A 26,308-nucleotide genomic window follows, 5' to 3' on the forward strand; every position below is an offset into this window, starting at 1 on the left:
CCTAGAGTAGCCATGCCCAGGCTGTGCCCCCCCACCCCTCCTCCTCCTGGGTGACCCCTTGGTGCACAGCAAGGAGCCTGGGCTGTCAGAATGGGCAGCCTTCCCTGAGGAGGGCAGCCTGTTTATTGAGTACAGAGGATACATTTACAAACTGAGTACACAAAATAAATAACTGCACATTCTCCACCCACGGTCCATGGCATGAAGGCCCAGGTGGGCCTGTCAAAGACCCAAGTCTGCAAACTCCCTCTGTCCTATCTTCAGGACCAGGCCTATCCTGGGCAAGAGAGGAAATAATTTCCTAGGGCTTCAGGCCCCCAGGGGCACTTGGGAAAGTCCGGGGAGTTCTGAGGCCATAGGGCTTGGACTCGCATCTGCCTTATGCCAGGGGCACTGGGGGCAGAAAGAGGGGTTGTATAAGGCACAATTGACTTGGCCCAGAGTGATCTCTTTGGCTTGGTATCCCACTAGAGGTGGCACGTGCAGAAAGAGGAGGGCCTGGCCCAAGGCTACCACTGGGAGGAACTGAGTGAGGGCCAAACCCTCCCTGCTGGCAGGAGCCCTGCAGTCTAGCTAAGGCTAAAGCTGGGCCCTGGCTCTTCCTACCCAGATAGCAGCTGTGGATTGAGGGGGCTTGGGTTCCAGCCCAGTTTGTGGTGGGGGAAGGCACCATGACTAACACGGAGATGGTCTGGCTCAGACCTCTGGGAAAGCAGCCACCTAATTCCACTCACCTTCCACAGGAGCTCCCTCCAGCCTGAGATTCAGTGGGGACCAGACTGGAAGGGTAATGCTGTGAAAGGAAGTGGGGACAGGCTAGACTGGGCAAGGCCAGCTGTGAGGCCAGTGCCGCAGGTGCTCAGGGTTCGGAGGCAGATCACACAGTTTGGCTAAGTTCCAGGGGAAGCTACACAGAAGCTCGGCAGAAGGGGAGAGTAGAGCAGACCGGAAACCTTCCCTCAATGCAACAGCTCCTTCCCACTTCCTCCTGGAGGATGAAGGGTGAGCACTGTGGTCATTCCTAGGATGTCTATGCTCATGCCAGACACTAGATGGCACCTTCCTGCAGCTGCAGAGGAGGGAGCAGCGGAGCCTGAAGGGAAAGGACAATGGGAAGTGCCAAGCGTAGAACCAGGGCTGGCACAGGGACTCTCCCTGGGAAGCCCCTGCCCTTTGCCTTGGCCCAGGTGCCTCCATCCCCCAGGTAGCAGCAGTGGGGCTCCCTTTAATGCCCCACAGTTGGGAAGGAGGCACCTGGAGAATAGAATAAGCATCCAAGGGGGAGAGAGAGGGGATGGTAGGCTCTGCAAAGGAGGCACTGAGAGCAGTGGGCTGGTGGTGGGCAAGAACTCTCTCACAGTCAGAGAGAGGCTGAAGCCTGGAGCAAGCCTGCTACCAATAGGGCCACACAGTCCAGAAGGACCAAGCCATGGCCCTACCACAAGAGATCCTGGCATGTCCTAGGGCCAGGAATGGTCCTTGGAGTCTCCATGAAGGAAGACAGATCTTGACTGAGAGGTGGGGGGATGTTTAGATTTAGCCAGGGACTGAGAGTCCACCCAAGGCACAAGCTTTGTGCGTACCTGGGACTCTCACTGGAGCATAATCATGAGGATCAGGATGCCATGGAATGTGGGGGGCCAGGCAGGAAGGTTTGGTGGAGGAAAGGGGGCGGTTCCAGAAATAACTGTCCCAAAGAGTCCTGGAACCACAGGACACCCTCTACCTGGGACTGCAAGCCCCTTTGGTCTGGCCAAGAGCCAAGGGCAAGGAGTGAAGGAAACTGAAAGCCAGGTCCTACGCTTTCCCCAACTTGTACCAGAGCAATTACCCACCAAAAGGAACATCAGTGTCAGGCCAGGCTCCCAGTTCAGGGGGCTCCCTCCATTCTGTTACACCAGGCCCAAGGTGAGGATGAGGGCTTCTGAAGGGACAGAGAAGGGGCCAGGGCCATTCACCTACCACTGACCATACAGGCCTATCTCCAGAGAGGGCATTGGGCCCTAATGGCACAGCAGTGTGTGACAGGCTGGGACCATGCCATGTTTCTACCACTGCCAGGCAGCTCAGCCATTGTACTGCTGCTGGTAGCGCAGGTTGAGCTCCCGCAGCTCCCGCTCCCGCACTCGGCGTGACTTGTTGGAGCGTGTAGAGCGGCTGGAACGTGTAGATTGGGCAGATTTGGTGCTCTGGCAGCGTGAGGAGGCGCGTTTGAGGAGGTTCTGGGAGATGGAGCGGTGCAGATTCTTCATGGACGAAGAAGCTGCCATGCTCACCACCCATGGGTGCCTCAGGGCCTGCAGTGCAGTCATACGGGCGCCAGGGTCCACTGTCAGCAGGCGGTCAATGAAGTCCTTGGCCAGGTTGGATACACTGGGCCAGGGCTAGAGGCCAAGGACAAGCATTAGAGTGAGAACACTCAACACAGCTTTCCCCATCCCAACAATGCCACCACTACAGCACTTAGACTTGTCCAGCGTATGCACTCTCCCCTCTTTATCTGGCTCCTCCCATGTAGAACATTCTGGGCCTCCCTTCCCTAAGGAGAAGGACCTGCCCTGCTCCCTAAGGAGCAAACTTCTAAGGTTCCCTGGACTCAAAGCCTGACTCAGGGAAGTGGGCCCTGTGAAGACCCCTGCATTACCCCTGGACCACTATAACTCAGAGGGATTTAAAGAGAATGACCCAAACCTTCCTCCCTATCCTGAGCCAGACTTTTTTATTTTTTTCAAGAAAGCAAGTCCACTTTTATTTATTTATTTTTCAATAAGTTTAAATTCTTGAGGGGTACAGCATTACACAGATTCTGTGTCCAACTCCCTTAGCTGGAAGGTCGCTTTGGAATTTGGCATGAACAGTGCCACTGTTTCCATGAGCATGAGTTACCTTTCCCCAGATTACTCTGGTTTTGTTTGGTTTGCCACCAGGAGTCACTGTGTTCTTTGTCTTGTACACATAGCACATCTCTTGCCTAGAGAGAATTCAGTTTCTTCTTGAATATAAACACCTTTAATTTTAAAAAGAGCTGTGTGTTCCCCCTTGTTTCAAAGACCCTGATTATAGCCAGCAAAAGTGGCCTTGGACCACAGCCTTCCGAACAAGTTTTTCATTTTAGAAGTCCCGTTCCCAGCAGGTCTTGACAGGCTCTAAAAGCCACACTTAAGTTCTAATCCCTGGATGCCCACACCAGGGCACTTAGAGGCAAACTTCCTAGTCCTTAAAGAGAGAGTCCACCCTCCCTCCAACTGGCAAAGTGGTGGTGGGCTACCATAACAGGCCCTGCACCAAACATCATTTTCCCAGCCATGGGGAGAAAAGGAAACAATTCAAGACAATTATATTTCTCCATCTGCTGGGAGGAGAGGGAGTTCCTGCAGGGAGAGTCTGGACACCCTGGGCCCTCAAGTCCCTGTGCTGGAGGGTAGATACAACACTGCTCCAAGTCCCAGCATCTCCAGGGGCACTTTGGCATAGGCTCTGATGCTCCCCAAAGGGTGGGAAGCTAGGACCTTTGCTGAGCCTGTGGCAGATGGCCATCACCCTCCTTCCTGCCAGGTGAGATCTGCCTATTCCAACAATGCCCTTCCCCTTGGAGAACCCCTGAACATACTCTCTAGGGGGTACAGGAAAATCTGGGAACCCACATTTGAGGCAGCTCCATGCCCATTCAGCAGACTCAATTAAACAGTGACTATCTCTGCCCCCAGCTGGGCTCCCTTGACTTCCAACTCCTCCCCCATGCCCTTCTCCACTACTGTACAGGAGTGGGGCAGGGAGAACACTTATCCAGAGTCCTGAAGAAGGAGTGGGGCTACTTGCAGTTACTACCTTTATTTGCCCTTTGGAAGGCAAATCTCAACCTTTACTGAGCTTAAAGGAAGAAAGCAAGACAGAGAGACCACATTTCTAAACAGCCACCTAACAGAGTCCTCCTCAACAATGGGCCAGCTCCCAGAGTTTCCTGGGAGATAGATACTGGCCCTCAGGAGAAGGGTGAGCAGTCAGGGCCTCAGGAACATGCAGCCCAGGGAGGCCCATAAATACCTTGCTGTCTGAGAGCAGCGAGAGGGTGCAGGAAGCAATGGCCCTCCTGCACAGGCAGCCTAGTCCACATTTCCCTATAGGCCTCCAATACTGAGGCCAACATGAAGGGTGACTGGACTGTACAGTTGTTGCCACAGTAGCTTTTGGCTCATACTTCAAGAAAGCCCCCCATGACTTGCTGTTGCCACCTAAACACAAGGAGCCAATGTGAGGGACCAGCCAATCCAAACTGGAGACACTCACTGCAGCCCGTCACTCATTTAAGCGATACAAAGAAACAGGCACAATATGGTCACTGATGGACAAAGCAAATCTAGAGCTGAACAGGTTGGGTCATGGGAATACCAGTGCTACTCAGCCATCTTTCATGGTCTCCAAGAAAAGGAGAAATCACTGGGGAACACAATGTAGCTCAACTTAGCCTGTTGGTGGGACAGCCCAAGATACAGCTGGCAACCTAGGCTAGCCAAACAGAGCTAGCACATGGATTCTGCGCCTGCCCCTTGGTCCAGCCAAGAGAGAAGAGGGTCAACTCCTCTGCCGATGAGAGAATAAATAGCTGCAAAGCTGGACTCAAAAGCCAAGAACTTGAACATGGATTGGAGACCGCTCCACTTTACATCTACACCCAGCCAAAGCAAGGCCCCCTGCAGCTCCAAAGCAGTCGATGCAATCTCAGCCACCCTGTGGGCTTAAGCATCTCCATCTCCAGAGTGGCACAGGCACATGCCAGGCATCAACCCCTGCTGCTCGTCATGTGGCCAGCCGTTAGTGCCAAAGTGAGTCAGATTGATCCTACTCCCCCAAACACTCGCCTCTCCAATTACTTGTGTACATGAGGCTATGTGCAGAATGCTGATGGACTCATCTGAGGGTCAGCCCAGCCCTCTCTGGCAGGACCCAGAGTTCCCCATTTTTGAGGAATTGTGAGCAGCTGGGCCAGGTGGGTCCCCTGAGCCAATAGGACTCAAGTCATGCTAACCTGAGAACAAGGCTGTGCCAATGGCACCCAGCCTAACCCTCACACACTGAGGAACTTGCAGTGGAAAGTCAGGCAAGTGGAACACAGGAAGGTGGTCCTCACCCAGCCCACTGACAGCAGGGTAGGGCTCAGGCTTACTTGTAGATAGGGGCACCTGGGAGCCCTGCTGAAGTCTCCAACAGGGCTCCGAAAGGAAAACCAAAGCTTTCCACACTCCATGGCCATTCTTCCAGCCCTAAGTCCAATTCAGCACCTCCTAAGAAAGTGTTCAACACCTACAGACCAACTCACCTCCTTCCTCAACATGTCTGGGCCCTGGAAACACATGAGTATGTCTGTCAGCCTATGACTGACTGGCTGGGAAGTATTCTGGGCATATGAAAAGAAAAATTATTTAACAGTCATACCCTTGGGTTTCCACAGCTCTGTTGGCTCTGGGTAAAGAACAGAACTCTCACCTAGTATACTTGAGCCCAGATCAGGGACACACATGAGCCTCAGGTGGCTGACAGAAGGGATAGGTACTACCTAGTCAGTCTCCCAGAGGCTTCCACCCATTTCTGGGCTGACATGGAGCACGGAGCATGGAAGAAAATGTTAAAATGTCAGTCTGCCTTGCCTCCAGACACTCAGGTCTCCCTCTGCTGTGGGATCAGAGGACAGCTGTAACACCCAGGATGATAGCCGACACCCTCCTTTCCACAAGTCTCTCATCATGAGCTGTGTGGGTAGAGGATGGGCTGTCCTGAGGATAAAGAGAGGCTGTGGGAGGAAGGGCATGACATCCACCCTGGCTCTGACCGTCAAGTTAGCTGCCCTTCTTCCTTGTCCATAGCCTCCAGAGTCCTTGACCCCTTGCAGTTAGGGTAGCTACTACTGATACTGTCAAGGCAGAGAAGCTAATGGGCTAGAGGAGGGACCTCTCCCGTGGGCACTTCCTTACCGTTACCTTCCTTATCCCCCTGTTCTTGCTGGAGTCCAACTCTCCCTTCAGAGGGAGGCATCAAATCACACAGGACTTTCCACTCCAGCTCTACTCCCCAGCCCTTTTAACCTGCTCTACCTTTCATGTCACAAGGGCGTGGCAAGAACATTACCCAAGCCACTACCAGTGGTCTCACCTGGCGCTCAAGGGCTAAGGGAACAAAGAATGGAGCCAGCTTCCTGGCCTTGGCTGTAGAGAAAGAAGGAAGCTGCTTCTTTCCAGCAGCAAACCCAGCTCACAGGGATTGCCCTAGATACCCTCTGGCAGGCAGGTCTGACCACTCCCGAGTTAGGGGTGAAAAACATCTGGTGTCTCATCCAGATGGCATCTGGGTGACAGATTAAAGTGTTAGGCTGCAAGCCCAGCAACATGGGTTCTAGTTCTGCCTTTTCTATGTGACCTTAGAGAAATCACAGCCTCCTAGCTTTTAATATGAAGGAGCTGAATGCAAAGAATTCTAAGTCTCATCTAGTTTCTAAAGTCCTGGATTTTAAGAAGATGGACCCCCATCTTTTTCCTCACTTGGCTGTGTGTGAGGAAAAGAAGCATGGCATCTAACATTTAAGCCGATTTGACCTCTTGACCTGTATGGGTTCCTTTCCAGCCCATGATGACTCTGGGGAAGGTTCCCTGGCAGAGAAGGCAGCCCCACCAAAGGGCTGCTAGAAGAAGGAAGGGAAGAAAGAAGACTGGGCTTTGCTCCCATGACTAAGATCTTCCCTCAGCTTTTCTCAAAATGTATTTTCAGACCCAGCATTCGCACCCTCAGAGGCCTCCTTCCTGTACTTACGTGGGTCTAAATGAGAGCAGAGAAAAGGGCACAGAGAAAATTCTGGGAAATGGAGCTTCAGGTTTACTCAGGAGAACAGAACTATTAGTATGAACAAGAACAGCACACACTGATGTTGCCCACGAAGAAGTGTTGGGAAAACTTCAGTAGAATTAGGCACTCTCTAGTAGCGGAGCCAGCATCCTCTCCTCTGGTCAAGACACTCACCATCCTGGTACCTGGGCTTCCAGACCAGACAGAATCCACCCCCCTGGGACCCAGCAGGGAGTGGGTGGGGGCCAAGCAGCAGAAAAGAGAAGGACGTTGGGGAAGAGAGCCTGAGAGGAGAAAAAAAGGGGCAATAATAGAGTTTTAAAAAGAGGCAGAGACTGAAGATATAGCCTCCACCTGCCCAGAGTCCAAGAAGTGAAGGACAGGGACAGAAAGGGGACAAAGTACAACTCAAGAGTCAGGAAAGGTGCTGTGTGCTCGATGTGGAATCAGAGGGATGCTGGCAACCTGTGCCAGCAACCGAGTAATGACTGCTTTTAACAATGTCCTGGAACAGCCCTGGAAGGTTCTAGATTTCAGAGACAGCTGCACCGTGGTTTCTTCTATCTCCACCCATGGGTTCTTCTGAGGGAGGTGGTTTCTAGGACCCAATCAGGCTTTTTTTTTTTTAACTTCTAATTCTAATTTAATTAGAATTCTAATTTCTGAGACAATTTGAAAACCTGATGGCTGTTAGCAAAGGAGTCACATTGTGGCCTCTGTCCCCAGAAGTCTGTGTCCCTGGAACGCTGGTAGACTGAATTGGGCTCAGGGCAGACACTTGGTCAGTACAGGGTAGATGAGTGAAGAGATAAAAGTGCCAGCTTTCTGGCCAGACCACAATGGCCAGGCCACACTGGAGTGATGCTCAAGTCTAGGCCAGGCCACACTGGAGTGGTGCTCAAGTCTAGGCCAGGCCACACTGGAGTGGTGCTCAAGTCTAGGCCAGGCCACACTGGAGTGGTGCTCAAGTCTAGGCACCACACTTGCACCAGGAGACAGACACTCTGAGGTCAGGCATGCATGCATGAGGAGAGTGACCTTGTGGCTGAGGATGGAGAGCCTGGAGAGGTACAGCTAGTGGGGGGTGGTTGGACCAGTGGCTTCCACCTCAGTGGGGGCAAGAGGGGAATGAATATTGGAGGCGATCAGCAAATTTGAAGAGGTCAGAATGTGGGAAGGACAACAGCCCCAGCAGCTCCCAGAGGAACACGAGGGCCTAGAAGTAACAGGGCCTTTGAGAGGGCAGAGCTATCCAGGTGGAAACAGACAATAAGAGAGAGAGAGGGAGGGGACAGATGGTATACCAGTAACCACTCTGAACACAACCCACAATACATCCCTTTTGTTGAAAAGGCCTCGGTGGGGGCCAGGGGAGGGAAACAGCAGTGATGAAAAGCAGCTCTGACCCTGGGTTAATGAGATGCTATAGGTGGTCAAAGCAAGGTGTTTTAGTAGGAATGGCTGAATGCAGCAATATAGAGAGATGGGCACCTATTTCTACCACAACAGAAGTTGTACTACTCTCTGGGGCGGTGCAACCAGGGCAATAGAGGCAGAGGGGTGCCTAGAAGACAGGGCTCCAGGGAGCCAAGTGGTGGTCCAGAGATGGCACATGAGGGGGATGCTGCCCCTCTTCACTCAAAGCCTGTCTCCTGCCCCCACTAGGACAGAGCTGTTCCTGCCTTCCTCCAAGAAGTCTCAAACAAAGAGGAGGTCTTCAACCACAGTGACCAATGAGGGTCCATGGCCCACACCCAGTAACCAAACCATGCCACCTCCCAGTAACCAGAAAGGAATCTGGAGCTTTGGTGAGGTATGGATGGCCCTTGTCGAGGAATCCTTTCTAAACAGGTATGGGGGCACTGCTCATCCTCTTGGGACCCTTGCATAGAGCCAGCTTCAGTATCCAGTACTTGATACCCAGTAACCACCAACAAGCGGGCAGGAAATAAGGGCTTAGTGATGACTCTGAGCAACAAATTCTAAATCAATCTGTAATTTTCTGTACTGTCAGCTATTCAGACACAAGAAAGCTATCCTCTGACTCTGGGAGCAGGGGGCAGTGAGAAAAGAATGGGGAGCTGATGGTCAATCACAGCCCCATATATACTGGAAGTGGGAACATGAGGCAATTATGGGCATCCAGAAAAATCCAACCATGAGCCAGGAAACATGCCACCTGCCTCCCTGCATTCTGTCTGCTACCTAAACACACATCCAGTCTCTGCTTTCCCACGTCCCCCAGCAGTCCTCCCCTTGGCTCTGGGGCAAGGTCCTATCCCCTTACCCAGGTGTTCCCTGTCAGAGCATGTGAACCAGGCCTCACAACCAGCCCCACACGCACTGAACCCCTTCACCTAAAGGGCACCAACACATGCCACATCCTCTCCACTTCATTTTATCTTCAACACCCCAGAGCAGTCACTTTAAGAAGTGGGGAAGAACTGAGATGGGAACATAAATGTCAACTCTAGCTCTGGGCACCCATCCTCCTGCAGGGCTATCAGAATTATGAGATGGCTCAACTAACTGCCCTTGGACCCCAAGTAGACGGTCAGCCCATTGCCAAGAAACCCACCCCTGTGAAGCCACCTCCCACTAACACTTATCCCCCAGGTAGTGGCAGATCAGACCTGCAAGTGGGTTTCCTCTCCCACTATGATTCTGTCCTCTGCCGGGCAGCACTCGCTCTCCTGAATGAAGCTCTGTGAAAACCTTAGCACTCACTCTCCTGAATGAAGCTTTGTGAAAATCTTTGCCCAGTCCCATCTATTCCTGGTGTAGTCACCCGGGCTCGCCTACAGCTCAGAAACTGCCCAAGCAGAGGAGGGTGACAATTAAAGGTTGCTAAACACAGGGAGGCAGCAAAGCTGCTGATGGCATCTCTCTGCCATCAATCCTCCAAGAGCCTCTTCATCTGTCCTTGCTCTAGGAATAGAACTCTTGACAAAAGCAATAACATTAGACCATAAGCATCACATTTCATGTCAAGTGAATCACAGAATACAAACAGAACGGTAACAGTCCTATCATATGGATGTAGAGATGATGACTCACTTTCTCTGTCACTCCTTTACAAACAGCTGCTCCAGTCCCTCTAGGGCCTTCCATTACAGGAAGCTCGCTCTCGCAAGGTGGCTCTTTGTGTCTTCAGACTGATCACACAGTCACACAGGGCTTCTTCACATCTGACCATTGTGTCTACCCATCACTTCCATTGTGACTCAAACTTGGCCCTCTCCACTCCAGCTCCTCCAGTCACCGGGTAAGTATTCAAATTTCTCCTCTCAAAATCATCTGTCATAGCCTTCTCCTTCCCAGCACTCCCTCCTCTTCCAAGAATCCTTTGTTTGCCTCTAAGTAGGTCTGGCCAGCACCCTCCTAAGCACATCGCCAGCAGACTCCCCAGTTCTTCCTGGAGTCCAGCCCCCAGAAGAGAGAACTCCCAGCCACCATGGGCAGCCTGATCTGCCTGCCAGCCAGTAACTTTTGGGTCCCTTCTGAGGCATCACCAACAACCACTGGTACTTCCCTCAAAGGAGCCAGGAGAAAGTATTGAGAGCATATGTACTGTTACACACACTATCCTCAAGGGCCTCATAAGCCAGGGAGGAGAGAGATGTCCACAGACAACAGCCTGAGAAAGTACAGAGACAGACAACCTGCGGAGGCATGTGTCAGGGACAGAAGACTGCAGGGATGGGAAAGCTAAGACCTCTGAAACCAAGATGGCCTGGATTTAAACCCTAGGCCTGACACCCTCTAACTGGGAGAGCATGGACAAGGTACTTACCCTTACTAGCCTCAATTTCCTCATCTATAAAATGGGGAAATGGGGGGATTAAACTGTCTGTTGTAGAGATTAGAGATGTTGGGTGTAGGGTCCTCAGCCCTGTGCCTGGTACTTAGCATGCACTACATGATGGCAGTGGTCAGCATTATTTGGAAATGAAGCAATGTTTGAATTGGACCTCTTCTAAGGCTGACATTGGGAGCAGAGGGGAAAGCATGAGCAAAAGCTTAGTGTAGGGAGTGAGTGCCTTGGGTCTATGATGTACAGGGAATAGGGTGAGAGATGAGGCCAGAGTTGGGGCTAGAGTATCTAGACTGTCAGGATCATGGTGGGTAGGGTACTGAAGAGGGCCGACTTGGTGTGCTTCCCTCTGCTACTGGGCCCCACCTAGTGATGTCAAGGTAGGACCCTACATACTCTCCGGGCCAGAGGGCAACTTGAGTTCTTTCTCAATCTGCCCTCACAAGCTGATGAGCCTGCAGAGCCACAGGAGGGTTCTACCCCCAAACTCCTTTTCTTCCTAAATGATGTCTTACACGTACCACATGGAACCCAATCTCTGGGATCCCTAATCTGGCCCAAATACCACCAGGAGGCCAAGCTGGGATTACTCCAACAGCCCTCAGTTAGCTATGCTGCATTCCCCCTTTACTATCAAGAACCCAGAGGGCTCCCTCCCACTTAAAGCTTCTGATCTCCAAGTAGCCTCCCCAAGTAGCCTCCAGCACTACAGAGCTCCTGACACCAAACATCAGGCCTGCCCCACCTTTGTCAACCTCTGCTCCATACTCCCAAACAATCTCCTGTTTATTGTGAAGCACAGTTAGCAATGTCCCCTTCTCTGAGCCTCCTCCTCCTCTAAGCTTATGTCCTGCAGGAAGTCCTCTATTCAAGTCCACAGAAACCACTGAGCCTAACGGGGCTGCAAGGACAGAGCCCTTGGGGAACAAGCCCACCGGATAGGGCCTAGTATACACGAGATACCACTATGAGGGGGCAAACAGCAGGAAAAGTGTCCCTAAAAAGGCACTAAGTACCATGGGACTTACTGTCAGGTGAAGAATGCACACCGCCAAACCTTGCTGAGCTCAAAGTGGGCAATACTTTATTTGAACAAGGAGTTAGACTGAAGCACTCCCCTCAACATGCCATGTTCTCAGACAGGTTTTCTTGCAGGGCCTTACTCGTTCATAAGGGCAAATTACTATCACACAATATAAGACAGATGGCTGGGCCTGGCCGGTGTGGTTCAGTGGTTGAGCATTGACCCATGAGCCACTAAGTCACTGGTTCAATTCCTAGTCAGGGCACATGCCCAGGTGTGGGCTTGATCCCCAGTAGGGGGTGTGCAGGAGGCAGCTGATCGATGTTTCTGTCTCTCCCTCTCCCATCTTCTCTCTCTAAAAATCAATTAAAAAAACATATTAAAAGAAAAAAGGCAGATGGCTGTATTGAGGAAGAAGTTGAAGGCAGGGGCAGGGCCCAGCCCTAAGAAAAGGGGCCAGGCCAGCCACATAACCTGAGCCCCACAGCCCATGTTCCAGATTGCCCAGGCCCAGTGGCTCTATGCCAAGGCCCACCACGCTGGCGTATGCCTGACAACAAGAGTGCATTCTGTGGACATTTCCTATTTCTCATCCTTTCCCCCCAAGCAATCTCAAGCCCCATGGGGATGGAGAACAGACCTTCATTTCTCTCTATCTTCCCCAGGTGTACTTATGGGTAGGAAATAAGCAGCAGAACAGAAAGACAGATACTGGTCTCCAGCTCAGAGAGCCTGATCTAATGATGAGGACTCCTCACCCTGGAAACATCCCAAACAAATCCCTCCCAATCCAGAGCTCTCTGTCAGAAGGTGGTGGAATCTCTTTTGAGGGTCAGCCAAACTCCTGGAAACAGACAGGTGTTGTCAGGACTGGCCAGGGATGCAACTCTGGAACTGGAAACCTGATTAAAGGTAGTAGGGCCAGAGGCTGGGCAGTGTCCCCCTAAACACTGGAAGCCCCAGGTTCATGCCCTGTGATTCCAACAGAGCAGGAAGTAGAATCTCAGGACCCCGTCTTGTGGCTGCAGTAGGAACAGGAAGCCTCAGTCCATTCCGCACCCCATCCATTTGTCATTCTGCCCCCTCAGATAATCAATAGCCAGTTAGCAAGACTCCACAAGCTCCAATTAGATAAATTGCCTGTTCAACAACTGCCAGAGTCAGGAACTCTTGGGAAAACCTACAGACTTTTCTAAAGAGTCCTTCCTTTGTCAGCATCTCTTCAGAAACCTCCCTCTCTCCCATAGCTAAGGTTGCTACTCCCTCTGCCAGCCAGACCCTCAACAACCTGGCACCACACAGAGCTCCAGAGGCTAAAGCTCCAAGAGCACAGCAAACCAGGCACAGCCTAAACACAACACTGCCTCTGTGAGGTGGATTCTGGGTCTTCAGACCCATGATGAAACAAGGCCCAGAGACTGAGCAAAACAATGTCCTCTGTGACTACTCCGTTGCAGCCTGGGCTTCCCAGCCAGTCAGCGCTTGTTTTGTTGAATGCATTTGGAGCAGAGAAGAAAACATGGAAAACTTTAGGGAAAAGCTGGAGAATGTTCCAGTTTCTCCTTTGCTGGCACAGAGGTAACCTGAAGAGGAAGGTCTACCCTGAGACATGTAACCTGAATCCCCAGAGAATGCCAGCCCCCATGCCCACAGGAGGGAAGTCCTTGACTGACCACATGACCATGTCTGGAAGCTGACAGGGAGGATGATGGAGCACAGGACCTCAAGTGCTGAAGGCAAAGTAGCATGAGGCTTTTGGGTGACTCCTGCAGGAAATGGGGCTCTGGGTCAATTGGCTGGGTCAGAGAGGGCCTAGTCCAAAATCTCTGGGAGGAAAGCTGGGCTGCCAAAGGGATCTGGTCCCAGACCTCCCTCTCCTCCATGCGGGTTATTCAAGAGGCAAGGACAGCTCCTCAGCAAGCCCAGGCCTGAGGGGAACACTGGAGGGAACACTCTGCAGGAGGCACTTGGGGATGGATCCTTACTGCCTTGGCAGAATCCTGTCGTCCTACAAAGCTCACCTTACTTCCTACATAAAGATATAAAACACATTCTTTTCTTCACAGCCTCCCTGAGCACCCCATTATACTCCAGCCTGCAGCGCTGTTTCCAGGGGTCAGCCTCATTTCCTACCCAGCAGCATCCTGCCTAACAACCGACCAGCTCTTAGTTTTCCTGCACCTTCCTTCAACTCCCAGCAGTGCTGAAACCTAATGGATTTTTTCAGGTATCAGTGGATCCAAAAACACAAACTGATAGCCAGTTGTCTGAACCTGGCCTACAGATTAGCATTGTTGGCACACAAGGTACTACCTAAATATGTGAACTAGATTCCAACATTTTAAGATCAGATTTTTCTGATTCTTTCAAAAGTTGGAATATCTGAAAGTATGGAGTCCTCACTGCTGCGGGGCAAAGCTGGGCAGAGATGAGCAGCAGCTGCTCCTTTAGACAGGCCATGGTCGCTCTAGCTTGCCCCAGTCCAGACAGAGCAGATACTATGAAGGCCCTGCCCCACATCCTATCAGCCCATCTGAGCTCACCTACAGCTGTGGTGCTCCTGTGTGTGCTAACAGCTTCCCATTGCCAGGGCCTGCAGCTCTTTGCTTCTTTGCCTGATGACTTTCTCTGGCACTAGTTGGCATTCAGGACAGACCAGAAATGCTAGGGATTTAAAGCCCCCAAAGAAATTCTTGACTCATCAGGAGTCAATGGATTAAAAACCATACACTTCCCTGCCCCTCAAGGGTACAATTTTGAGACACCCTCCACATGATTATTCACAGGGTCCCCAGTGGGACTGAGTTCCAGTGGCCCACAGTGGTAGTCTATTGGCTTTTTCCCTTTCTGCCTCTTTTCCCCCACCCTTTACTTGTGCTTACTGGAATCACATCCCAATTAAACTATCTGCTCCCAAGTCCTTGTCTCAGGGTTCATTTTGGGAGGAACCCTAACTCACACATCCTACTAGTCTCATTTCATCATTTTTACATCACCTGCCCAGCCCCACCAGCATGGCCATCAGAGCACATCCCTCTGATGGAAAGCTGTAGAACAGAACCCAACACCCATGGGCCTCCCAACATCTTTGAGACAGGGCAGACTCACCTCCCCCGAGTAACTGTACTTGCCCCTGAGGATCTGCCGGTACAGCCGGGTGCGGTTGTCGTCTTCAAAGGGCATGGTGCCACTGAGCAGGATGTAAGCAATTACACCTAGTGCCCACATGTCCACTGAGTTGGTGTAGGGCTTTCGAACCAGTACTTCAGGGGCAATGTACTCAGGTGTGCCACAAGTGGTCTTCATCAGGCAGTCATCACCCTTCTTGCGAGCACTGGCCAGGCCAAAGTCGGTGATGATGATCTTGGAGTCAGTGCCTGGGTGGTAGTAGAGCAGATTCTCAGGCTTGAGGTCTCGGTGTGTGATGCCCAGTGCATGCAGATACCGGACACCATCCAGCACCATCTGCAGCACCCGCGTGGCGTCGCGCTCAGTGAAAGAACCCTTGGCAATGATGCGGTCAAAGAGCTCTCCACCAGTGGCCAGCTCCATCACCATGTACACACGCTCCTGAGTCTCAAACACCTCCACCAGCTGGATGATGTTGGCGTGGCGCACCCGGCGCAGCACACGCAGCTCTGACTCACACACTTCCCGCCCCTCCCGGTATTTGGTCTCAATCATCTTGATGGCATATGGTTGCCGGGTTGCCCGGTGCTCCACACGTACCACTCGGCTGAAGCTGCCTCGGCCAATCAGGGCTTTGATGTCATACTTGGCCGTCACACGTGGGTCGAACTTGGCCCTGTACTTAGCCACCCTGGCCCTGCGTGGTGGTTCTGAAGGAGGCTCTGTGTGGCCGGGAGTGGGGGCACCAGGACAGGGGTTTGCACACTGACTGGCTGCTGGGAGCCCAGCTTTGAGAGGGCCAACACTGTCCACCTCCGTGATGAAGTGCTTATACACATCAGTCTTAGTGCCACTGAAGGGCTCCACCTTCTTGACCAGATCCAGCTGGACATCCTTGGGCGGCTCAGGAAGGACCTTGCTTGTCCCACAGCCCATCACGGACACGGGGGCATCCTCTCCAGCGAGGCTGGCAGGACCTGCTCTGCAGGCAGTGCCCCGTCTACACCTATGCAGACAGAAGAGAGGACAACTCAGCATAGCTGGGGACACCTCTAAAAGAATACCAGCCATCCACCTCCCCTCTCCTTCTGTCCCTCAACCCTAGCCTGAAGACATGACTCTAATATGGTTCCCTGGAAGGGAGGATGGCTTTGGTCCATGAGTGCTCAGAGCCTGGGCTCAATGGAGGATCTAGATGAAAGACCAGATCTGAGCATCATGGTCTTCACTTACATCTCCCTGGATCTGATTCTCACATTGCTCTTCAACCCTGAGAGAGGGCAGGAACATGCACCAGGCTCAGCTGTTATTGCCCCCACCTTCCTCCCTACTCTGCCTGAGTTCCTTATCCTAGTTGAAGTTCTATGTTTTTTTCATGTTAAAGTCTTTCCTCCTGTTACTCTGACTCATCTTTCCTGAAACGGGGGTGTAGAGTGTTGGAGTCCTACTCTCCCAACACTATCACCTACCAGGGCTCAGAAAGCTGTTACTCCTAGGCCTCCTTTGTGTGTATCTTTCCTGGCCCTCTTGCCTTCTGCAGGCATGATCCCCCTGCAACACTGCCCTGGGTCTATGCCCTAACCTCACTCTTTGCTGGACAGCTTCCACTACTTTGTAAATGCACCATCTTTGCCCTGACAGTATAATTAATACCGTTTCAGGGTCTCTCACTTCCCTAGTCACCACATAGATGGTTAAAATGCCATGTAAGTCCCAGAGCTAGCTGAAATCAATCCCAGTGAACTTGGGACCACAAGCCTTAGCACAGTGCCACCAGGTAGCCACTAAACTAGGCATCATTCAAGAGGCAGAGTGAGCTTTGAGCTCAGAAAGGATACCAGCAGCTTCATCCAGATGTGACTCAGGCTGTGGATCAGGTGCTCTGCTTCCTTGAGATGAGGATCAGGAGCCTTCCCCATTTGTTTCCCAGACACAGATGTTCCGATCTCTTAATACCCTGTTGCTGGTGTGACCCTGGACTAGGTGAAGTGTGGAAGTATGGCTTTCCAGAGGTCACTTCAACTCAGGCTGCCCTTCTCTAAGTCTCTGCCCTTCTCTGAGTCTTTTACCCAAGGGCAAAAGAAGAGAGCTGAGAATTTCCTATTAATTATGACATACAGAATTGAGGATAAAATGATTTATTAAATCATTTTATTAAACATTTATTAAATATCTACTAGAGATACAGAAATGAATAAGACATCCAGTGTAGGTTACATTTCAACATATACACACACAAAAACACCCAAGCAAAACACAGTCAATAAACATAGTGTAAATGAAAAGCATAAAAACATAATTTCAATATAGCATGGTAAGTACGAGGCTTGGGAAACAATAGTAGATATATGTAGAATGACGCTGGGATTAGGGAAAGCTTCCTGAAGGAGGTGACCTCCACCATGAATTTGAGGTAAGAATGAGTCGGGTGAAGAAAGTTGGGAATGGTGTTTCAGGCACAGAGAATAATGCATTTGAAGGCCCAGAGGCCCAGAGTAGCAGCCTGTGCATGGATACAGGCAGTCTGGTGATGTGAAAACAGGCCTGTGGGGGGGCTGGAGTTTTGGAAGGAAGGCAGGAACCAGGTTGTTGAGAGCAGAACAAGTTACAGTGAGGAGTCAGGACCTTCCTGGGAGGTGAGGGGAAGCTACTACAGGGTTTACAAAGAAAGAAAGGGTGCTCAACTTGTGTTCAGGAGGAAGCGTGAGGTTGAACTGGAAAAGGGTCAAAGTGGACTAAAAGGGCCAGTGAAGGGGGGTGACCCAGAGAGTAGGGTGGAATGGAGAGATGTCAGCAAGAGAACTGATAGGGATTGGAAGCTGGACATAATGAGTGAAAGGGTGGAGTGAGGACTGCACTCCAGCCCCTCACTCAGGTTCCTGGGTAAAAAGGTAAGGAGTAGAGCAAAAGGACAGGTTTAGGAAGCAGTGGGAAGAGGTCAGTTTTGGATGTCTTGCAGTGCATGAGGACTATCCATGTGACATTTACTGCAGGCCACTGGATATAGAATCTAACATTTGAAAAGAGCTGGTCAGCCCTAGCCAGTCTGGCTCAGTGGTTACAGCATCAGCCTGAGGACTGAAGGGTCCTGGGTTTAATTCCAGCCAAGGGCACATACCTTGGTTACAGGCTTAATCCCTGGCCCGGGTCAGGGCACGTGCAGTAGGCAACCAATCAATGTGTCTCTCTCACATGGATGTTTCTCCCTCCCTCTCTCTCTTCTACTCTCTCTAAAAAGCAATGGAAGAAATATCCTCAGGTGAGTATTAAAAAAAGAAAGAAAAAGAAAAAGAAAAAGAGCCCAGCTGGGAGTGGCTCAGCGGTTGAGCGTCTACCCAGGATCCAGGCGATCGGGGTTGGATTCCCGGTCGGGGCACATGCCCAGGGTGCAGGCTCGATCCCCAGTCGGGGGCGTGCGGGAGGCAGCTGATCAGTGACTCTCTCATCATTGATGTTTCTATCTCTCTAACCCTCTCCTTTCCTCTCTCTGAAATCAATAAAGATAAATTTTTAAAAAAAGAAAAGAAAAAGAAAAGGGCTGGTCAGGGTTAGAGATTCCATTGCTGCCTCAAGGGTGGTGTTTAGGGCTAAGAGACAACATCTATACCCAACCCCACCTCTTGCAAAGCTAGCAAAATATCTCATCAAAGGCAACAGAGAGACACCCAGGCAGGTTTTGCTGCAGCACCTTGGGAGGTCAGAGAAAACACACAGAGACCATCAGATTCCAGTGAGTCAAGGGCCTGAATGTGAGGTGGTGATACTGACTGATGTAGCCAACTCTTTCAAGGAATAAGCTCATCTCTGAAACATACCTAAAACCTTGATTACCAATCTATCAGATAAAAAGGAGGAATTTGGAGACTACAGATAAAAGGCTCCAGTTTTAATCAGTATGTTAAACCTGTATGTTTTAATCAATATGACTCTCAATAGAATGAGGTTTATCTTTCCTCACATGAGAGGAAGATTCCCCCATCAAAACAAGGCTCTTCAGGATTTGCTACAGTACTCACCCAAATGCCCAGGGGATCCCAAACAGAAGTTTAGGAAATGATGTTTAAACAAAGGCATTTAGAAACAAGGTTCCCTATATATCCTAAGGAACCCAAAACACCAATCAGAAAGAACTTATGCATCCTTATGATCATAGCACAATTTACAATAGCTAAGATCTGGAAACAGCCCAAGTGCCCATCAGTAGATGAGTGGATAAAAAAGCTGTGGTACATTTACACTATGGAATACTATGCAGCTATAGAAAAGAAGGATCTCTTATCCTTTGGGATAGCATGGATGGAACTGGAAAGCATTATGCTAAGCAAAACAAGCCAGTCAGAGAAAGACAAGTATCACATGACCTCACTCATATGTGGAATATAATGAACAAAACAGATCCAGGGACACAGAAGCATGGAACAGACTGACGAATCTCAGAGGGAAGGCAAGGGTGAGGGAGTGGGTGGAGGAGAGATTAATCAAAGAACTTATATGCATAAATGCATAACCCATGGACACAGAAAACAGTATGGGGAAGACCTGGGGGTGGGGCGGATGTGGGGTGGAGGGGATCAAGGGCGGGGACATCTGTAATACTTTAAACAATAAAGATAAATGTTAAAAATAAATAAATAAATATAGAAAATCCAAAAAAAAGGAAACAAGTCCTTGTCACAGAGTCCAAAGATTAGAACTATGGACTTTGTAAATTTGCAAACTCATCTTATCCTTCAGGGAAAACACAAGACTTCAATGCAGTAAAGGGCTACAGCTCAGGAAAAGAATAGCTCTTGGGCCAGGATTCCTGAGGCAGAACACAAGTCCCTGATCCCCAAGACCACAAGGTAAGCAACATCTACCACCATTTGGAGGAAAGACAAACTGCATGAGTAACCCAGCAAAGCCACTCAGATGTCAATTCTTCCTGGTAAGGAGGCAGAATCCTAGATCCACCAAATAAATAACTATCTCCAGGCATATACACTGGCTCTTTTTGTTTAAATGTGTATACCTAGTCTGGTCCTGATGAGAAAAACTAAAGTTTGCAAAAGAAAAGGCCTGACTTTTCACTTTTAAACAAACAAAACATGCATAAGGATCTCAAGTCAGCAGTGAGAGAACCAAGGATTATCCCTCTCTGACCTTCCTTCTTCCTTCCTGGGACACAATTTCTCTCACATTTGTTTTTGTTTTCTTTTTAACGTATTTTTAAAATATATTTTTATTGATTTCAGAGAGAGGAAGGGAGAGGGAGAGAGAGATAGAAACATCAATGATGAGAGTCATTGATCGGCTGCCTCCTGCACATCCCCTGCTGAGGGTTGATCCCGCAACCCGGGCATGTGCCCTGACCAGGAATCGAGCCGCAATCTCCCGGATTATACGTTGATGCTCACCGCTGAGCCATGCCAGCCGGGTTCACATTTGTTCTTATTAGAAACTCTTCAGGCCCTGGCCAGGTAGCTCAGTTGGTTACAGCCTCCAAGGTTGTGGGTTCAATCCCCAGTCAGGGCACATACAAGAATCAACCAGGGAATGCATAAATAAGTGGAACAAGTCTCTCTCTCTCTCTCCCTTCCTCTCCCTCTTTAAAATCAATCAATAAATAAAAAAACTCTTGCCCTAGCCAGTTTGGCTCAGTGGTTAGAGCATTGGCCCTCAGGCTGAAGGGTCTCAGGTTCAATTCTGGTCAAGGGCACATGCCTCAGTTGCAGGCTCGATCCCCAGCCCTGGTCAGGGTAGAAACTTGTCTGAAGCCACTCAAACAGTGATGGCCAAGCATGGACCCAAGTCTCCTGGTTCTCTGTCCAGAGCTCTGTCCATTATGCAGGAAAGACTGCAGGAATATCAAAGCTGGGCTTCACCAGGTCAAGGCCTCAATCCTTCCTCACACCACTCAGCTGGTGAATCAACAAACCTTTTCTGAAGGGCCTGTCTTCTGAAATGTCCATTCCAAGTACAGTCTGGGTCACAGTGCTCACTGTTGTACTCTTGACTGCTTCTGATCACTAGAGCTGTCAGCCCCTTGAGGGAAGGGGCCACTTCTCAAACTCTCTGACACCCAGCAAAGTACTGAGCTCAGTCAGAGCAGGCACTCAATGTTTGTTAACAATAAATAAAGGTGGTCTGGCTCTTGGGTTTCCATTTGCTATGAAGCAACAACCCCAGAGCTTCAGAAATTTCAAGTGGCAGAAAGAGGCCAAATTGATGGTTAAACCAGAGCTAGGCTCTCTGGGAGCTTGTGTAAATGTCCTCAACAACAAAGGAAGCCAGAACTCTCAGGTCTATTTAGTCTTATACAGATTGTTATCTTATCTCCAAAGTAAGTTTGTCTACAAGCTGCCAGACCTGACCCCATGGGCCTAGAGGCAAGAGGCAAGGATGAATTCTGAAACACAGAAGCCAGGTCTGTGAATGTCTCCCAGACAGGGGCCCACAGGACCCAGCCCTCTCTAATAACATTCCCTAAGATAGTTCTTCACAGCAAAGCTTCATAACCTTTCGCCTGCAAAGATTTCTATATTCTGCTCCCATGTTTTGAAAGACTGTCTATCCAAATGAAGTAGGCAGTAATCACTGAGTAATCCCAGAAATAAGTAACTGCTAAACAGCACATCTAACCATCATGAGGCAAGCAGAGATATACCAGGCAAAGCAGCCTGTCACTTTAGACATAAACCCCCGAACAAGGACCTATGCAACTTTACGGGGAACTACATGATTCTGCTTTCTGAAACAGGAAAACTGACATTGGACTAGCAATTTCACATTCAGAAATAACACTATGAAACCGCTTGCACAAGTATGCAAATATATATATTGGTACAAGAAAGTTTATGGCAGCATTCTTTATAATAAGGGAAAAATGGAAACAACCCAAATAACGATCAGGAAGGGAATAAATTAAAATATATTCATACAATGGAATGAGCTGTAGCTTTTGAAAAGAATGAGGTAAATCCATATATATTGACAAAGAAAGATACCAGTTACTTAACTTTATTGAGTGGCTTCATGCCAGGACCCACATCTATGATGTATTAAGTAGTTTAAAATAGTATGTAAAGCATATGTCCAATGAGGGATTTTTATTTATTTTTTATTATTTTTAATCCTCACCTGAGGATATTTTTTTCATTGCTTTTTCAGAGAGTGAAAGGGGGGGAGGGAGGGAGAGAAGGAGGGAGGGAGAGAGGGAGGGAGAAACATTGATGTGAGAGAGACATATCAATTGGTTGCCTCCTGCATGCGCTCCGACTGGGGCCAGAGACTGAGCCTACAACTGAGGTACGTGCCCTTGCCCAGAATGGAACCCAGGACCCTTCAGTCCGCAGGCCGATACTCTAACCATTGAACTAAATTGGTTGGTTAGGGCCAAGAGGGATTTTTAAAAGTTGGACATATACACAGAAAAAAATATCCTGGAAGGGTAGGAAAGAAACTGTTGACAATAATTGCCTCTAGGGTGTGGAATGTGAGGAGAACAGGCAGAAGGATGAAAGGAAGGGGGACTTTTACTTCTCACTTTATATATTTCTGTGCTATTGCTATATTTTTTAATCATCACCACATATTACATTTCTTAAAGTTAACAAAAGTATATATTGTAAAGATGTATAGACTAATACATGCATAAGTTTTAAAAGCTGAAGGAAGCCTAGCCGGGCATGGCCCAGCAGTTAAGCATAGACCTCAGATCCAGGAGATTGCAGTTCGGTCCAGTCAGGGCACATGCCCAGGTTGCAGGCTCCATCCCCAGCAGGGGGGAGCAGGAGGCAGCTGATCTATGACTTTCATCATTGATGTTTCTCTCTCTCTCCCTCTCCCTTCCTCTCTCTGAAATCAATAAAGATATACTTAAAAAAAAAAAAAAAAAGCTGAAGGAATATACACCAAATCATTAGCGTTTGTGTCTAAAGACACTGTACATTAATCACTCTTATAATGTTTTAAGTATTATTTCATAATAAAAATTGTTATGACTTCCTTTTAGAATATAGTTACTTGGGAAACTCACTTCTTAAGGACACGGTAATAACTGGTGGGCCCGGCCCGGTGTGGCTCAGCGGTTGAGCATCGACCTAGGATCCAGGAGATCTCGGTTTGATTCCCTATCAGGGCACATGCCTGATTTGTGGGCTCGATCCCCAGCAGGGGGCGTGCAGGAGGCAGCCAATCAGTGACTCTCATCACTGTTTCTATCTCTCTCCCTGAAATCAATAAAAATATATATTTTTAAAAATAATAAATAATTGGTGGGCAGACTCCTGCCTTAAGACTGAGAGAGGGAGAGAAGTTCAAACATTGTGTCCTCCTTATTTTATTGTGACCCCAACTCCACCTAAGACATCCCACCTACTGCCCATCCCATCGTCAGAAACACAGATTGTGGGAATGTACCTGGGGTTCTCCTTCCAACATCCTAAAGTTCAACCCACAAAAATTTACTGAGCTCCTGTGAGCCAGGAACTTTGCCAGGGACTGTGACAGACAAAACGAAGGTAGCCATAATCTATGCTCTCAAGGAACTTACAGCCCAGATGGTTCCACATCAAGAGTCCCTAATCCATTACCCTTATAATGCCCTGCAAGGCCACTTAAAGGCTGGCAGCCTGGAAGGGGTTCCTCTGAGGTCATTTTCTCCCAGCAAATGAAAACACCACATTTTTCTACTTTAGCATCACATTAGACACCATGGCAACAGAGAGCTGTACCAAGAATTAGCTCAGTGATGACCTAGCCAACACAAATCAGCTTAATACTCACTGAGTAAGATTCTTGGAAGGAAAAGAAGTTCGAATAAGTAAGTCTCTCTCCAGCTCTCAACAAACAGAACTGCTTCCCTCCTTCCAGGGCTGTATTTCTTTAATTTTTCTCTGTGTACCCTGGGGTCAATGGAGACAGATGCTCCCAACTATCTCCAAACTTAAGGGTCAATGTTTTAGAACAGCTATAGTCCATTCACATCAATTGGGAAGTTCTGAAGAGGACTGAAGTTGCCCACATAACATGCTCACACTTATAAAGTAAAACAGAAGGCCAAACAAAAGTCTCATCCATATATGTGACAAAGAACCCCAGTATCTAGTTCAGATTCCACAGACACTAAGATCTACAGGGGTATTCCATTCTAGGTGAAAGGCAACTCTAGCTCAGTGTTGGAGGCAAACAGATTTCCTGAAAGCTGCACATTCTCTAGCCCATTAATACAACTTAACAAGTGCAAGAACAGCAATTAGATCTGGACAATGTGCTTATTTACCAAAGCCACCCTCTAGTGAGTCAGCTTTCTGAATCTCTCCTAAGGGAATGGCCAACTACAACTGTCCTGAGTAGAAGCAGTTTGTCAGAACTTTCCCCAAAGACCAGAAAAGACCTTGAGGAAGTCACATAACACAAGGCAGCTTCCTACAGGAGGCTCAGTCTGAAGAGCAAACAGGCTTAGTAAGATGAAATCTCCTTTTAACACGGGGCACGTTCTGGGAAAAACAGCCATTAGTAAACACAGTGGCTGCCATTTGCTGAGTTCCAACTGTGCTAAATATCTTATATGCACTCTCACTTCTCTCTGCAACCACATAAAGTTGGCATGATTATTCCTATTTTGGAATGAGCAAACTAGAACTCAGAGAGCCTCGAGATCTCATAAAAGCCAAGAGCTGACTCCCAGTCTTTCTGACTCCAAAGCTCATATGTCTAACCATCAAATCCTACTGTTTCCCCAAGGTACGGGCAATGAGACTGCAATGGAAGGCCATGAGGCACAGCTAGCCCTTTCCACTAGACAAAGAAGAAGACATAACAGTTTCCTGGGGGCAATGACAAAGATCTTCAACCAGAAAGCACAGTAAAGTCACCTAGAGAGTTTTTTCAAAATATATATCCAGATTCCAGGTCTTCTGAATCAGTCTCAGAGAATGAGACTCTTGAATTTGTATCCTGAAAAACTACTTTAGACCATCAAGGCTGACAAGGCTGCACCACCTATGACATTCATATGCATGCATGTGCAAACTCAAAATACACGTTACCTGTACTCATCTCAGACCCTGGGCCCTGATAGGTGCTCAGTGATACAGCTGAATCAGTGTCCATTCTAAACCAGCAAACTATCCCAGTGGATTTAGCTCCTACTTTATGCCAGGGAGAGCCAGACATTTGGATGCAGATACACAGTCCCCAAACTCACCATCATGTGACACAATATGATCTATTTATCAACAGCAGTCACATGAATACAAGCACAGAGTCATCAATGGTTATATGTGAAGCAAGGGAGGCTTTTCCAAGGAAATGAAATCTAAGGTGAATTTTAAAGGACAGATGTAAATTTTCCGTACTGGTGGGTGGAGGGGAAAGAATATTACAGAGAAAATTGCGTATCTAAAGCACAAGAGTATTAAACCACAGAGCTAACAGAAGGCTCACACGCCCTAACAACAAAATATGTAAACAGAAGGCAGCAATGCCCAGGTGTTGACTTCAGAGTTAGGCCTCTCAGATTATGAAGAACTCTATATGCCTTCCTAAAAGGCTTAGCCTTTATCCTGTAGGCACTAAGAAACCAGTTTTCGGTAGTCAAGGACTTATTCAGCTGAGAATTATCACTTCAGCAGCTTCATTTAGTGGGAGTGAGCATGAACAGTTGGACTTCTCTTTATAAGCAGAGGGATGACTGGCTTGAGGGACAGGCGACCTGGCTGGACTCAGGCCTGCTTTTTCCCCAGAGTGAATAAGGAAGCGAGCGACCAGCTCCCCGCCAGCCCCTGGCGTTCAGTCGCAAAGGAGGGGTGTGGAGTAGGTGCTGGACACGAGAAGGGAGTGAGGACAACCGGGTTAGTTCACCATGACCGACGCCGGCTGGCTGAACAGCAGGCAGGGCAGCTGACCACGTCTACCAGGCCCACGAGGCCCCAGAGATGGGCTACCCAGCGCAGCAGCACGTTTCAAGGCCACTCCGGCCTAGGACACCGGAGACCCCGAGCAGCCATCGCCTGGCCTGCTCCCCAGCCCCGTAGGCCCCGGCACACCTGGCACGGGCCGAAGGCTCGGGTCTGGGAAAGGACAGGCCCAGTGCGCCAAGAGGCGACCGTGGCCGTAGCTCGTCAGCCCCTCCCGCCCGTTGGGCCGTAGCCCTGGGCCGGGCCGCCTCACCTCGCGGGGGCGGCGGGCTCTTCGGCGTCTTGGTGGCAGTGCCGACCCTCTCGGGGCCGCGGCCACGGCCGCCGCCGCCATCCTCAGGCGTTAGCGTCGTGGCGTCATCACTGAGTGCGCTTGACGCCAAAACAAACCCGGACGCTTACGGGGCGGGGCGGGGGCGGACGCTCCGGAGGGCCGGGCTACGCGGTTGGGGGCACTCCAAGCGTGGCCTGCCAATCAAGCCTTCGGGGCGGGGACGAGCTGGGGGGGCGGGTCTAATTGTTGCTCTATGTAGTTCCACCGTTGGCTGCGGGAGGAATCTGTTACAGAAAAAGCAGGTACACCTGAAACTAATATAAAATAATATT

General features: G+C 49.6%; 1 protein-coding gene and 1 pseudogene across 1 annotated transcript; both read right to left on the minus strand.

The window, feature by feature from the left end:
- Positions 1-83: 83 nt before the first annotated feature.
- PSKH1 (protein serine kinase H1) lies at positions 84-26,037 on the minus strand. The gene is made up of 3 exons (XM_016200744.2): positions 25,956-26,037; positions 14,781-15,807; positions 84-2,384 (listed from the first exon to the last, which is right to left on the minus strand). Exons 2-3 carry the CDS (start codon positions 15,735-15,737, stop codon positions 2,067-2,069), a joined length of 1,275 nt encoding a protein of 424 aa, XP_016056230.1. The 5' UTR covers positions 15,738-15,807; positions 25,956-26,037; the 3' UTR covers positions 84-2,066.
- LOC107527877 (large ribosomal subunit protein eL33 pseudogene) lies at positions 2,599-4,599 on the minus strand (annotated as a pseudogene).
- Positions 26,038-26,308: the final 271 nt, after the last annotated feature.

The sequence above is a fragment of the Miniopterus natalensis genome, chromosome 18 (genome assembly GCF_054644295.1).
Source record: "Miniopterus natalensis isolate mMinNat1 chromosome 18, mMinNat1.hap1, whole genome shotgun sequence".
In the NCBI taxonomy this organism is placed as follows: domain Eukaryota; kingdom Metazoa; phylum Chordata; class Mammalia; order Chiroptera; family Miniopteridae; genus Miniopterus; species Miniopterus natalensis.